Source organism: Aureobasidium pullulans (genome assembly GCF_000721785.1).
Source record: "Aureobasidium pullulans EXF-150 unplaced genomic scaffold scaffold_20, whole genome shotgun sequence".
NCBI classification, from domain to species: domain Eukaryota; kingdom Fungi; phylum Ascomycota; class Dothideomycetes; order Dothideales; family Saccotheciaceae; genus Aureobasidium; species Aureobasidium pullulans.
Genome location: NW_021941040.1, coordinates 258912 through 272587, shown reverse-complemented (window position 1 = coordinate 272587; position 13676 = coordinate 258912). Strand labels below are relative to the sequence as shown.

Sequence of the window (13676 nt, the reverse complement as noted above, 5' to 3'; positions counted from 1 at the left end):
AGCAACTCTGGAAAGCGGTTACGTTATGAAAACACACAGTTCCTCCTGGAATGGCACGTGGAGAGAGCGCCTCCCAAGGTCCTTGGCCAATGTGGTGTTTGGTGTGAGCGGGAAAGAAAGGATGCAAATTCCCTTTTGTCCTCTGCCATCCCCAATCCCCGTGGTTTCCTCATCTGCGTCGCCGATTGAACACTGCTATCAACGCATAAGCGGAAACGGTAAAATCAAAACGTTCAAATCTTTCGCCGTGTCTGCGACAAACTTCAAGACCACCACTTTTCGCAACCCACTCGACCCCGCATACCCTAAAACCATAACCGACTCAGTCACTGTGCGCCTTTGAAACCCAGCAATGGCCAATCTATCATATGGTCGCGGCGGCGCAGGTATGGCAGCACGAGCGCGAAACGGTCGCAAAGACAACTCCCGCTCACTGTAACACACAGGCAACATGGCGCCTGCATCGCCCAATCTTCCACCCACCGATCTCAAAACCCCGACCATCAAGTCGCAAACATACACGACCGGAAGAGGAGGCCAGGGCAACATGCAGCCCAACGTACACCCAGACATCACACGCCAGACCCAAGACGTCGAGGCGCATCCCCGCGCCGGTCGCGAACCCGAGAAGAACTTCCAATGGGGCAGAGGTGGAGCGGGCAACACGGCCTCTCTGAGCAAGGACCAAATCGTCGACATCAAGGAGAGAAACGCATCTAGACAGCGCGCCGAGGAAGCCGCTGCCGCTGCCAACCCTCCTGCATCTGGAGAATCCATGGACCAGAAGCCAAAGAAGGAGACCAGAGCAACTGTCGTCGGCCACATGCTCCAGCGCGTCATGAGCAAGGGACAGTAAACGACTACGAAGAGGAGGTAATGAAGGGAAGGATATTGGGCGTCTTGCTTTAATTTTTGCGTCTGCGATTCTTGATACCATTGGGTTTGCGCCGGAGAGTACCTACCATGTTTAATTTGATGTGTCTGTCTTTATTGATTTCTGCCGTCCAGCTGACTGGCGCCTTCTAGCACCCGAATGCGACATTTGTGAAGTGAGCCACCGCTAAACATGGGACTCTTGCCAACAAGGGAAAACACATTGACGCAGTTCGTGTTCGTCTCCTATGGTGTTTGCAGAAGCGAAAAGGTGGAAATTCATTCTTTCATGATCGAGTAAAAGTAATTGAATAGAATCTATAGACATTATTAATGGATTGTATAAAACATAACTAATTCGTAGCCAAAAACAGGCATGGTCTTTCCTTCCTTCCTCCTTCCTCCTTTCCATGAGCCCTTGGATTCCTTGGATTCCTTCCATTTCCCTTCCTCCATGCTTTCCCTCCTTTCACCTAGTTTCTGACCATGAAAACGGGAACATCGCTCAAATCGACACCAAAGTTTTGACTGATGGCCACACTCTTTCTGGCAGCCTTGGTGTCGTTCTTCTGCCTGGTGCCAGCACTGCCGCCGAATCCAATACCACGTTCCCAGCCATATCCAAGGCCACCAGAGAATCTGTCAAAGGCGACATCTTGGTTCTCCGGCGGTGCGGTGGAACGACGCTGAGGGCGAGGCTGCTCCATGACACGGCTGGATCTCTTCTGCGTGGTGTTGCTTCTGGGAGTAGGAGTGGAGACCTTCTCCGGGGTGTTGTTCTCGGTAGAACGATAAGGGCGGTATTTGGCACTGTCTTTTGATGCGAAGCTATCTTGCGAGCGTTCGGAGGTCGCGGTGCGGTAGGTCGAGCTGGAATCGGTGCGTTCGACATCCTCCTGAGCGGGACGCAGGTCGGTAGGGTTCTCGGAGTGGAGCTTTCTGTAGGGGTCTTCTTCGCCCAAGTGCATGGCGAATTCGGAGCTGTTTGGGGTGATGTAGCGAGAGACTACCACGGTGGGAGCGCGACGGGGTGTCTGAGAAGTGGGCGAGTAAGCCTGGATCTCAGGTGAGTTTGATGAGATGTAGCTCTTTCTTTCGTGTGCAGGAGATGAAAGCATCTCTCCAATGCTTTGCTTGCGCGCACGCCAGGCCAAAGCTTGGCTGTCCCAGGATGATCGTTTTGAGGGGGATGCTGGTGAAGCAGGTGTGTGAGGCACAGACATTGATCCCATGGTCTGGGTGGGCTTTGTGGTTACCGACAGTACGGGTTGCTTGTTGTTGGGCTGCTTTCCGTGTGTGGGTACCTTTGGAGGGGCCCGAGACGGAATCTGAGGCAGCTCGAGAGGCGAGGCCTGCGAGGGCTTCTGTGTAGGTACTGGCGGAAGCTCACGTACAGGTGCCTTGGTAAGCTCTTGAGGAGATGTTTGAGTTCTCTGTTGAACAGGACGTTCGGGCATCGGCTCCTCTGGAATCACTGAGCTGCTAGGTCGGACTCTCGGAGAAACAGACTGTGTACGACGCCTTGTCTTAGCCTTCTCAGTGTTGGTGAGAATAGGCTCCAAGCGACCTTGGCCAAAGCCAGTTCCAAAGTCGATGGTGCCAACTCTCACGTTGCCGTCCTTAGAAGCTGGACGAGAGAAGGTACCGGACATCGTCTCAACCGGCTTTGGTAACTCTGGCACCGCCTCTGGTACTCTCGGAACCGCAACACTGTGAGCGCTCTGAGATCTTCTCGACTTTCCTCTTGTCACCGGTCTCGATCCTGACAACACGTTATCAGTTGACTCACGAGGACGGCTTTGACTGCGTGCTCTGTCCTGTCTGCTACGATCGACCGACTTGCCACGACTTTGTTGTACTTCCGAGCTAGAATCGGGGCCAGGAGCAGCACGACTAAGCTCATGTGGGTGGAACCAAGGTTTGGATGGATCGTATGCACCCATGTGCTTGACACGTCTCGTAGCAATGTCGTAAGGCGATTGGCCAAGAGATTGTGCGACCGTGCCAAAGTCTGAGAAGTCGTGAGTGGGCAGAGGTTCGTCGGCCACCGAGAGGACAGTAATATCCTCGTCACGACGGTGTTGGCTCTTGCTTCTGCTGCGACTACGGAAACGGAAGAAACTTCTGCTTCTCCTTCTCGTGGTTCCATCGGGTGAGTCTGCAGCACTCGCAGCTTGCGAGGTGGCGTCTTGCTTGCGGCTACGACCTCTTCCACGAGCATCATTGTCATCCTCGGGCTGTTTCGTCTGAGGAGAGGCAGATGGCCCGCGCTCCATGCGACGAGTGGGGCGAGAGAAGTTGACAGAAAGATCCTCTGAGGCACCAGGTACAAACTCAGGTTCGAGTTCGGGCTCTGGCTGGGGTTCTTGCACTGTCTGTGGGACAATGACTTGCGATCTGGGACGAGACTTTTGAAGCTTTCTCGTCTGCTTAGCCGGAGGAGTGACAGGAGTAGTAGCGATAGTGTTGACCGAGGTACTCGAGGATGATTTCTTGTAGAAGAAACTTGGCAGACTCCTGTGTCTTTCTGCCTTTTGCACCGCCGAGATTTGTTGTTGGATATACGGAGAACTAGGGGAAGATACCTTCTCCTCGTTAATCTGTTCCAAAGATGGTCTAGCAGACGCGGCGCCAGGAGACTCCTTAGAGCGGGTGCGCTCAGCCGAATCTGCAGCCGAGAGGGCTGCTGAAAGAAACTCGTCACAGTTGCTTTCCTTAACGATCGATCTTCTCGATGCCTCGGAACTGTACCCACTGTCGCTCTTTTTCATGGGAGGTCGAGCAACACTAAGGTGTTTCTGAGTTTGAGACAACTGACTGCGCTCGTTCGCGTGAGGAGCCTCGCCAGTAAGTCTTCTCAAAGCCTCTTCGCGGGCACTGATACCGTCCTCGACAGGTGACTCGTCGTGTACCGTACTCAATCGTGAGACGGTAGTCGTCAATACCGGGCTGTTCATGTGAGGGTTCTCTAGTGTGTTGAACTCGGATGCATACTCCTGGGCGTACTCAGAAGCACGCTGTGTGACTTGTGGACGACTTGATTGACGAGGAGCAGATCTGTTCATCTCGTCCTCAATACTGCGACGGGCCGGTGGACCTCTGCTCTTGGACCTTGCTCTGACGTCGGAGGCAGTTCGGGCTTCCTGTTGCTCCGAGCTTCTTCGAGGTGCTCGCAGAGAGACGACTGTGGCTCGACTGGGTCGTACACATTCAGGGCTGGACTCTCCTTCATCGGCAGTAATAAAACCGTCACCGGAGACCGACTCTGGTGCTGGGATTTTCGGTTGGGCACCTGCCTTCTCAGCCCGGCGAAGAAGACGAGCTGGCTCAGGCGAAGCAGCTCCGTTGGTAATACGCAGGGAACCCATCTTGTATGTGCCGATCTGCGGGTAGAAGTCTGATGGTGTAGTTGGGCGACCTCCTTGTGTTTCAGTCTTTCCCTCGGCCAGATCCAGGGCTTCGAAGTCGAGTGGCACATCGAGTCTCGGAGACTCCGCTGGCTTGTGTTGTCTAGAAGCAGACGCTGAACGAACGGTCACATTGTTATCAGAGTAGTTCCTGAGAAGCTCACGAGATAGGCGTGTCTTGACACCGGCAGGAAGCAACGAGCTTCTTCTTATAAGAGGAGAGATGGGTTCTTGGTATTCCTTTGCCTCTGGTTTTGCGGGAGATGTTGCTCGCTCGACATTTCTGGTTGGTAACAATGCCTTGTGGAGAAGGATCAGATCTTCCGGCGAAGCTCTCTTCTTCAGCTCTTGCAAAAGAGCAATGGCTGCAGCAACATCGACATCCGAATTGTCTGCAGCAAAGGTGTGACGTTTAGAGGCATTTTCCGACGAGTGTGAAACCTTTCTCGACCTGACCCCGTGGTTAGGCAGATTGCTAGCAGACCTGGAAGGCGAGTCATGGTTTTGGAAAGATGCAGATCCAGTAAAGCTCAAAGGTGAGTCGTTGGAGAATGAAGCCCGGGCATCTTCGGCGTAATCATTCGTAGTGTTGATAGGAGTGGTCCACGTGGAGCTAGTCTCAGCTTTGCCGAGACATGTAGAATTGTGCTTTGTTAGTGGTCTTGTCAAACGGTGAGCAAAGGCAGAGCCTGAAGACTGTTCCGTTGGTTGGAACATCGTATCCAATGTAATGTTATCGTCGTTATCTGTTTGTGTCGTTAATGTTGATTGTCGATATGATCGAGGATGGGCAAACGAACTCTTTTTGCTTTGAGAGCGACTGCGTCCGTTAGGTCTATTAAAAGACTTGAACCTGAGAGCACGTAAATACCGTGCGTCGAGGCAAGTAGGAACAGCTCGGTACTTACGATGGAGTCTTGAACATTGTAATCTTCGATCAACGGCGAGGGGTAGATTACGAATGATGGTAGTGGTAAAAAGATGATGGGACGAGAGGGGGGTTAAACGGCGCAGTTGTAAACGGCACAGCCACAGCCACAGCGGACCAGGTCCCGACGAATAAGAAGTGTTAACGAATGTGATGCCAGTTGTAGACCGTTGGAGGATGAGGTCAAGATGGCAGGCAGTGTGCAGGTGATTGAGAAAGAGGGGATCGGAGTTTTAAGAGAAGAGGAGTCATGTCGTCTTTGCAGCAGGGTCGCGCAGATGGCCGGTCAAAGCGCGCAAAGCAAAGTCGAGAGGCTGGGTTGTCGCAGTGATAGCCCGCAAGGATTCGTCTGTTTCACGGACCTGTTCTCAGCCTCAAGATCCGGATTTTGCGTTTAGCTACGTCTATCTCATGCATGCCAATTAGCCAATCAGGTTTACGCATGACTTCTGTAACACTCCATCCCGTCCACCTGCCCGTCCGTTTAACCCGTTTTTGCATGATACTTTTGGGTGCCGCATACAAGATCAGCTCGACAAATCATCGTGCAGCTTCCACGCAAGCACATTGTAAACGGGTAGCGAGCAACGGACTCCGGGGTTGCCTGATGATGCTTCATTCGCTTGTCAAAGATGGCTGGGAACGTGAGCCCTGACTCTCAAGATTGAAATACAGTCGAGCACGAACCAGGCAGAGAAGCTTGCATGGTTTTCTTCTTCTTTTTCTTCACTCTCCGCGATTCTTGAAATTGGCTCAAATGACGCCTTGAACGGATCGTGGCGTGCGCGTGTGGCTCGAGTCTTGACAGCAGGTTTGGGAGAGGAGAAGCATGCCGTCAAGGCGACATGACAGCACACAGCCACTTTCTCGGCTAGCCACTTTCTGAACTAGCCACTCCCTCAGCTCTCGATCCCATCGATAGCTGCAGGTCATCGTGTGGCGCAGCCGTGGTATCCGGTGCCAAACAGTGAAGTAAAAAGAAGGTTGCTAACGTGATGCAAACGAAAGTTGGATCGGCTAGGGTTGCTTTGCATCAGGACACCTTCCCGCTCGTGTCGCTGCCATGTTCCGGCCTTCCATGGGCTTGGTTATGCATAAGACGGCAGTTGTATGATACAACGGTGTATCGGACAGATGGACAACCAGCGGGCTCTTTCTCTCGTGGAAACGTTACAGTGTGACTCTGGTTTGGAAGGTGTGGTGGTACTTGGCAGAGACCGCAGGAAAAGTGAGTGATGGTGAGTTTACAAGTGGAAGCCGGCTGAGTGTTGGATATTGTATGAAGCACAATCCTGGGATCATGCGATATTCACGTTGATGTTGTCAATGGAATGTCAGTCACTGATTGTAATCACACTGAATTGGTCCAACGCCAGGCTTGCTCCCTCCCCGATTGTGCCAATGTGAACATCCAACATGCACATGCGTCTGCCGCGCACACACAAACACCAGACGGGGCTATAGGATGCACAGTGTTGGTCAAGCGGCATGTAATCTGGTTGAGAGTCTAGTTGGGCAATATGCTCCAACTCTGTAGAGAGTAGTTATGACCTTGGCATGCATTGATCTAGAGTCTGATATCAGTTGCAATGAAGCTTGCGATGCCGAGTGATTTACGAGGCAGGGTCGATAGACCTGGTGGAGTCATATTCGTGCCACAAAGCAGAGGCAGGGACCAAATGCAGATGCAGGTTTGAGTTCCTCTCACATGTAAATGCAAAGAGCAGTGGAGACATGATAGAATAAAAGGCTGCCAAGCCAATCACAGGCGCGTAAATTCGCGTCGTTGGGGAAGTTCGCGTTGTTGGCTTTCGCAATTCGAGTCCCACTCCCTGCCACCGGACCCATCATACCCATAAACCATCACTCTTTCTTGGATCAAGCTGCCGTGCGCCTCACAATTCGAGATTAGGCGACATCTGAAGTCATCATGGCACTCCTTACGTACCCCTCTCTGGTCAACTACGAAGAGCAGCAAGGTTTGTTTTGACCGACATGCCCACCCAAACAAAGTACTGAAACCAGAGAAACAGCTGCTTTTGAGGACTTTTTGCGCTCTTTCAAATCATCGTCGACCGAGGCCGAAAATGCGCTGGATGAATTGAACATTAATGACGACGATAACGATGAATACGACTTCATGGACGAGACGGCGGAGGGTGCTGGCCAGAGAAGGTCAAAAACAAAGTACATGGACCACCTGCAGCGCGTAGCGGACAGGCAAGCCGACAATGTCCTGATCGACCTCGATGATCTGAAGCAATACGAGAATGCATTGGAAGATGGCGGCGCATCACTCAAGCTGGTGTCGTCAATCGAGCGCAATGCCAACCACTACATTGAGATCTTCTCGCGCGCCGTCGACAAGCTCATGCCGCAACCCAGCACCGACGTCAACTTCAAGGACGATGTCATCGATGTCATCCTCACTCAACGACAGAACGCGAACCGTGTCATGCAACAGGCTCTCGAAGACGCCGTAGACAACAACGCTCCCGACTCCTTCTTCCCTGCCGCCCTCACCCGCCGCTACACCCTGAATCTCAAACCCGTCACCCCTTCCGAGTCCAGCGATGGCAAGAGCAGTAAAGCAATGGCCGTTCGTCAAGTTCGTGGTGAACATTTGGGTCACCTCATCACAGTTCGCGGTATCGCCATCCGAGTGTCCGACGTCAAGCCTGCTGTCCAGGTCAATGCATACTCTTGCGACCGTTGCGGTCAGGAGGTCTTCCAGCCCGTCACCACAAAGCAGTACACACCAATGGTACAATGTCCTTCGGACGCTTGCCAGAAGAACAACGTCAAGGGTCAGCTTTTGCACTCAACCCGCGCCTCCAAGTTCCTCGCTTTCCAGGAGATCAAGATCCAAGAGATGTCAGATCAAGTCCCTGTCGGTCACATTCCCCGTCAGTTGACCATCTACTGCCATGGCGCTCTAGCTCGTCAGATCAACCCTGGTGATGTCGTTGACGTTGCTGGTATTTTCCTTCCTACACCCTACACTGGATTCAAGGCCATCAAGGCTGGTCTCTTGACCGACACATACCTCGAGGCTCAATACGTTCACCAACACAAAAAGGCCTATGAGTCTATGGTTCTGGCTCCCAGCACTGTACGCCGCATGGCTGACCTGGAGCAGTCAGGACAGCTCTATGAATACCTCAGCAGATCTATTGCTCCTGAAATTTTCGGTCATCTCGATGTCAAGAAGGCTCTTCTTCTGCAACTGATCGGAGGCGTGACGAAGGAGATGGGTGATGGTATGCGTATTCGTGGTGACATCAACGTCTGTTTGATGGGTGATCCTGGTGTTGCCAAATCGCAATTGCTCAAGTACATCACAAAGGTTGCGCCGCGTGGTGTTTACACGACAGGTCGCGGTTCCAGTGGTGTCGGTCTTACTGCTGCGGTCATGAGAGATCCTGTCACAGACGAGATGGTCCTCGAAGGAGGTGCTCTCGTTCTTGCAGACAACGGCATGTGTTGTATCGATGAATTTGACAAGATGGACGACAGTGACAGAACAGCTATCCACGAAGTCATGGAACAGCAGACCATTTCCATCTCGAAAGCAGGTATCACGACGACACTCAACGCTCGCACTTCGATTCTGGCAGCAGCCAATCCTCTCTACGGTCGTTACAACCCTCGCATCTCTCCTGTCGAGAACATCAACTTGCCCGCTGCATTGTTGAGTAGATTTGACATTCTCTTCCTCATCCTCGACACACCCTCCCGTGACGCCGATGAAGACTTGGCCCGTCACGTTACCTACGTCCACATTCACAACGCTCACCCCGAGCCCGCAGGCGGCGGTCTCATCTTCTCGCCAAATGAGGTCCGTCAATGGGTGGCTCGCGCTCGTTCATTCCGCCCCACCATTCCCAAGGCCGTCTCCGACTACCTTGTAGGTGCCTACGTGCGTCTGCGTCAACAGCAAAAGCGCGACGAGTCGGCTAAGAAGACCTTCACCCACACATCACCACGTACTTTGCTCGGTGTCATGCGTCTCTCACAAGCACTCGCCCGTCTGCGCTTCGCAGAGGAGGTCATCACCGACGATGTCGATGAAGCTTTGCGTCTCACCGAAGTCAGCAAGGCTTCGTTGTACGACGACGACCGCTCTCGTCGTGGCGACATGAGCGTTAGCAGTCGTATCTTCAACCTTGTCCGTGGCATGCGTGAGAGTGGTGCTGCCGCTACTGGTGAAGGACGTGGCGAGCTCGATCTCCGCCGTGTCAGAGAGCGTGTTCTTGCCAAGGGCTTTACCCTACAGCAACTCGAGTCTTGTCTCGATGAATACTCCGACCTTGACGTAAGTTTTATTATCCCATTTCAACACCGTGACAAATTACTAACGAAAATCCATAGATCTGGCAAACTGCTGCCGAGGGTACTAGACTCGTCTTCATCGAGGCAGGTGATGACATGGAGGATGAGGAATAGATCGCATGATACAGTAGAGGGAACGGTGAACGGATCTATACGATGGAGCTTTGCATTGTCATTGTGTTTTCAGTTGGCGCTCATGGAAGCTTTGTTTATGGAAGGAAATACCTGTACTATTTACGCACCCCGATCAAGAAGACGGGCGCATCATTCAACGTATGCAAAAACAAAAAGAGTCAAAGCACCGCCCACCTAGCATCGTGTGCTTCAGCCTATGTTGTCCAGCGGGAAGGAGAAATGGTGGGTCCTTCTACGCTATCCCCGTGGTCAGGGTGATACACACAACGAACAATCTTTCCGTGTTTTCTGCTCTGGTGACGGCAACATTGTATACATCCGTTGTATGAACATCTAGGGGAGATTACATGGATATCATAATCATCTTTGATACAACGAGTAGGACTAAAGATGCGTTATCACTTTTAAACTCCCTGATATCGTTTTTGTAAATTGGAGTACCAAGATCAAGAGCCAAATCTGAATACGATTGACACTTCAACACAGTTCAACAGTACATCGAAAAAAATAGAACAATGATAGTATTGCAAGAGAATCTGCGCGTATTCACTGCCTTATCATTCAAGACGCAATTTCGAAGAAGAAGAGAACGAGAGAAACAACGTGGAAAGATGAGTAGAAAGCCCGGAGGAGCCTAGCTGAGCTGACTGGACACTGCTGAATGTACAAACGAGGAGGTGATGACAGGAGAACAAGCCAGTACCACAAACCTTGCAGAACATATTACGAGTTTTCGGAATAAGAATAACAGAGTAGCGTTGGTGGAATGCTTGCGACTGGAACGTGATAGTGTGACTGTGGTGCGGTTTGTGGAAGAAGGGCTTTGGAGACTCTGCTGTTGGAACTGGTGATCATATCAATCATGACGATACACGAGGACTGACGTGACGGAAAGCGAGCTGTGATCAAAGGTAAAAGTGGCTAAGGATATTTATTGTGATGGAAAACATCACGGTGTCCGTCATGAACGTTGAGAGAGAGAAGAAGCCAGAGAACAAGAGAAAGTGGGTCGACGACGGTGCGAGATAAACTGGATAATTGGGTATTGCAAACAAAGTATACATTAACGACAGCGAATAGCGCGTAAAACAGAAACAAAAGCGATCTAAGATATACTGAACGTATACAGAAAGGGGGGAGTCGTGAAGTCTTCGTTAGGAATGACAGAACGTTTGCAGAAAAAGAAAGAGGCAATATTAAGTCGAGTTTCCAATCCAAAGGGGAAACCACATTTCGCACGGAGCGATCCCGCGCTCTCACATCATCATTATCCCAGTCCACCTTGGGTTTTCTTGATTATTGTCAAAGACCGACCTGGGCCTTTCTACTCATCGACCTGGGCCTTTCTACTCATCACCCTGGGGCCTATTTTGACCGGGAAGATTTTGCTTCCAGTGACCTAGCTTGGCTTTGCCTTTGAGTCCAGCATCTTGTTTGAGTTGATGCGCAAGCCCATGCTCGCCAAACACGTTGTTGCTGTCTTCATTTCCAGCGGCTTCTTCAAGAGCGTCCAGTTGCTCTTCGTCGGAACTGCTGATGCTGCTGGCGTCGCTACCGGCCTGAGCATAAACGATCTGATCGCCTTCCTTCTTCTTCTTGTCGCGTTGGGCCTTCTTCATACGGTTCATCTTCTGTTCGTCGGCTTGGCAGTCGAGAGTTTGGATGTGAAGACCGGGAAGGTTTGCGGCGAGGTATTTCTTGAGCAAAGGAAGCATTTTGGCGTTTGGACGATAGGTGCCGCTGTCGTTGTCGATGACTAGTTGGTAATGTTCTGGATCTTTCGGAGGGTCATCGTTGGGTGGGCCATCGGAAATGTCGTGAGGGGGGTGTGTTTCGTTGGAGCCGTCATGTTGGTGATCGCCGTTTTCGCTGCTGGCGCTGCCACTGTCGGCTGCATCTGGTGGCGGAGGCTTGTTCTTGTACTTCAAGCGGCGGATGAAGAATTCACCAGAAAAGGCAATGTAGACGCTTACGTCGCTGTGCATGGTATGCTTGCTCAACATGTCGATTCCGAACTCCTTGCCGGTCTCTGTGAAGCGGAAGAGCGAGTCGAGACTCAGGACATATGTAAAGATACGACCACCTTGATCATAGTGGACCAGGTCGAGGAATGCCTGTGTCATTTCTCTGCATGGGCCCTGAGGGAAGTGGCCCCATTTTGTGAAGCGGTCGAAGTTATAGACGCGAGCATGCTGATGGTGCAGGGCTTTTGAGAGGACCCATCCACGAACTCCGGTCGAAGTGAACATGGCCTTGACAAAAGGACGGAACTCGACATAGCGGTGGTAGAGGCCGTCTGGGACGGGACCGCGGAATTGAATCTGATTGGCCTGGAAGTTGTAGCGTTCTGTTTTGGCCTTTTCCTTCTCCGTCTCGCTAGAGTTCCCACTAGGCTCTTTGCGACCGGCGATGCGACCAAGCATAGGGGCTTGATGCTTGATCATCCACGAAGGACCAAGGGTAAAGACATGGCCGCCGTTGTCAATGTCAGTGCGCCCGAGCAGCTCAATGCTGACGTAGAGGTCACCGTGCATGTGTTTCGCCTTGCTCATACAAGTAGCAACAGCGCGAACTGCATAGGCTCTCTTGCTGCCTGAACGCTTCATGATCTTGTAGGGCTGCTCTTGGATACCGGCCCAATTTTCATTGAGGTCGTGGATGGAGATGTGGACATTGCCGAGACGGTCATCGTGGTCGTTGGGGTCTTCATCATAGACGCGGGCCTTGAGCTTGAAGCCTGACGAGGGGATATTGCCAACGATCCAGTCAAAGTTCCACTCGGGTTCGGTGCTGCGACGGATGGTGGGAGTACGCATGCGCAACAGAGGGTCTTCCTTATGACGCTTCGGCATGGCAGTGTTGATCTGGGCGAGCACAAAGGGATCCGACGACATGGAGTTGATGTCGGCCATGGGCAGGTTCGTCGCACGGTGGAAGGTGATCTTGACGGTCCAGCCCGGCGGCGCTCGAGGCACTGGTGTCGCATCGTATCCTCCGGCAGGCTGGTCGTCTGTCGAGCCTTCCTGCGCCGATTGCGCGCTCTTCTCGTTCTTCTCCTCTTGCTCTTGGGCGCGTTCCTCGTGTGAATGGTCGTGATGGGCGTTTCCATTCAGCAGGCCCTGCTTCTCGGCGTCCTTCCCTTCACCTCCTCCAGTCGTTGGCTGACGGTCGGCGTCGAGGTGAATGGGCTCGGGCGCCTCATTCTTCTGACCGTCCTTCTCTGTTCGACTCATGGTTGCGCCTGTCAAGGATGCTGAATCACGACAATCGGCCAACACGTGAAAATGCGGAGACTGTTGACCTTCTAAGAATACCGATCGCTGTCCGAGATGTGGCTATGCACGCTATTTGAGCGATCAACTGGCATGCTGTATCGAGACTGAGATTTCACCATTCGCTGCTTACGTAGGACCTCGTTTGCGGGAATGGCGCTACGCGAGCATCGAAACGACTCGTTTTCCCAGCCTCCAGCTGCCCCTCGGTCCCTTGCAAAGTGCTGCTGTTGGTTCACTGGTTCACCAATTGCCCGAAACCTTACAAGCACGCGCTAACCCGTCACACGAACGTTGCTAATCCTGCTAAGCTTTTGCCAACCCTTGGCTACAAGACGCGTCAGCTCTTTCCTAACTTAAACTACCAATCTCTCCAACTTCCAAGCCGGAAAACTTGGTCAAATTACGTCCCTCAGGCAGGCACGACTCGCTAATCCGCTCATGCCTTGTTGCCTCGCATCCAATCTGTGATTAATTCCTATCTTACCCGCCCTCCGTCACGCAATCCTGCAAACTAGCCACTGCCGTACTGCCGGCCAATCCGATCCTTTTCGTCTTGGTCTTTGACGCTTTGGTCAGAGGGTCCGTACTTAGCCAAAAGCTCGTACAGCCCTACCGGTGCTGCTCGAACCATCTCAGATAAGGTTGCCTATTTCGAAACACGACATGGAATATTATTGTTGACACGATCGAATCTTTTTATGCTCTCGCTGACCATACTTCACTCGC

General features: G+C 52.2%; 4 protein-coding genes across 4 annotated transcripts; 2 read left to right on the top strand and 2 right to left on the bottom strand.

Annotated features, from left to right (window-relative positions):
- Positions 1 to 352: 352 nt before the first annotated feature.
- Positions 353 to 856, top strand: M438DRAFT_399387 (uncharacterized protein; the record flags this gene model as incomplete). The annotated part of the gene is made up of 2 exons (XM_029909410.1): positions 353 to 386; positions 447 to 856. 2 exons carry the CDS (start codon positions 353 to 355, stop codon positions 854 to 856), a joined length of 444 nt encoding a protein of 147 aa, XP_029757374.1.
- Positions 857 to 1093: 237 nt separating this feature from the next.
- Positions 1094 to 5498, bottom strand: M438DRAFT_98801 (uncharacterized protein). Its single transcript, XM_029910454.1, has 2 exons — positions 5189 to 5498; positions 1094 to 5133 (listed from the first exon to the last, which is right to left on the bottom strand). The coding sequence occupies exons 1-2, from the start codon at positions 5203 to 5205 to the stop codon at positions 1347 to 1349; spliced, it is 3804 nt and encodes a 1267-aa protein (XP_029757373.1). The 5' UTR covers positions 5206 to 5498; the 3' UTR covers positions 1094 to 1346.
- Positions 5499 to 7035: 1537 nt separating this feature from the next.
- Positions 7036 to 9886, top strand: M438DRAFT_408189 (MCM-domain-containing protein). Its single transcript, XM_029909942.1, has 3 exons — positions 7036 to 7187; positions 7242 to 9523; positions 9580 to 9886. Exons 1-3 carry the CDS (start codon positions 7139 to 7141, stop codon positions 9652 to 9654), a joined length of 2406 nt encoding a protein of 801 aa, XP_029757372.1. The 5' UTR covers positions 7036 to 7138; the 3' UTR covers positions 9655 to 9886.
- Positions 9887 to 10626: 740 nt separating this feature from the next.
- Positions 10627 to 13139, bottom strand: M438DRAFT_348279 (uncharacterized protein). The gene has a single exon (XM_029906107.1). It carries the CDS (start codon positions 12906 to 12908, stop codon positions 11022 to 11024), a length of 1887 nt encoding a protein of 628 aa, XP_029757371.1. The 5' UTR covers positions 12909 to 13139; the 3' UTR covers positions 10627 to 11021.
- Between the last annotated feature and the right edge of the window lie 537 nt (positions 13140 to 13676).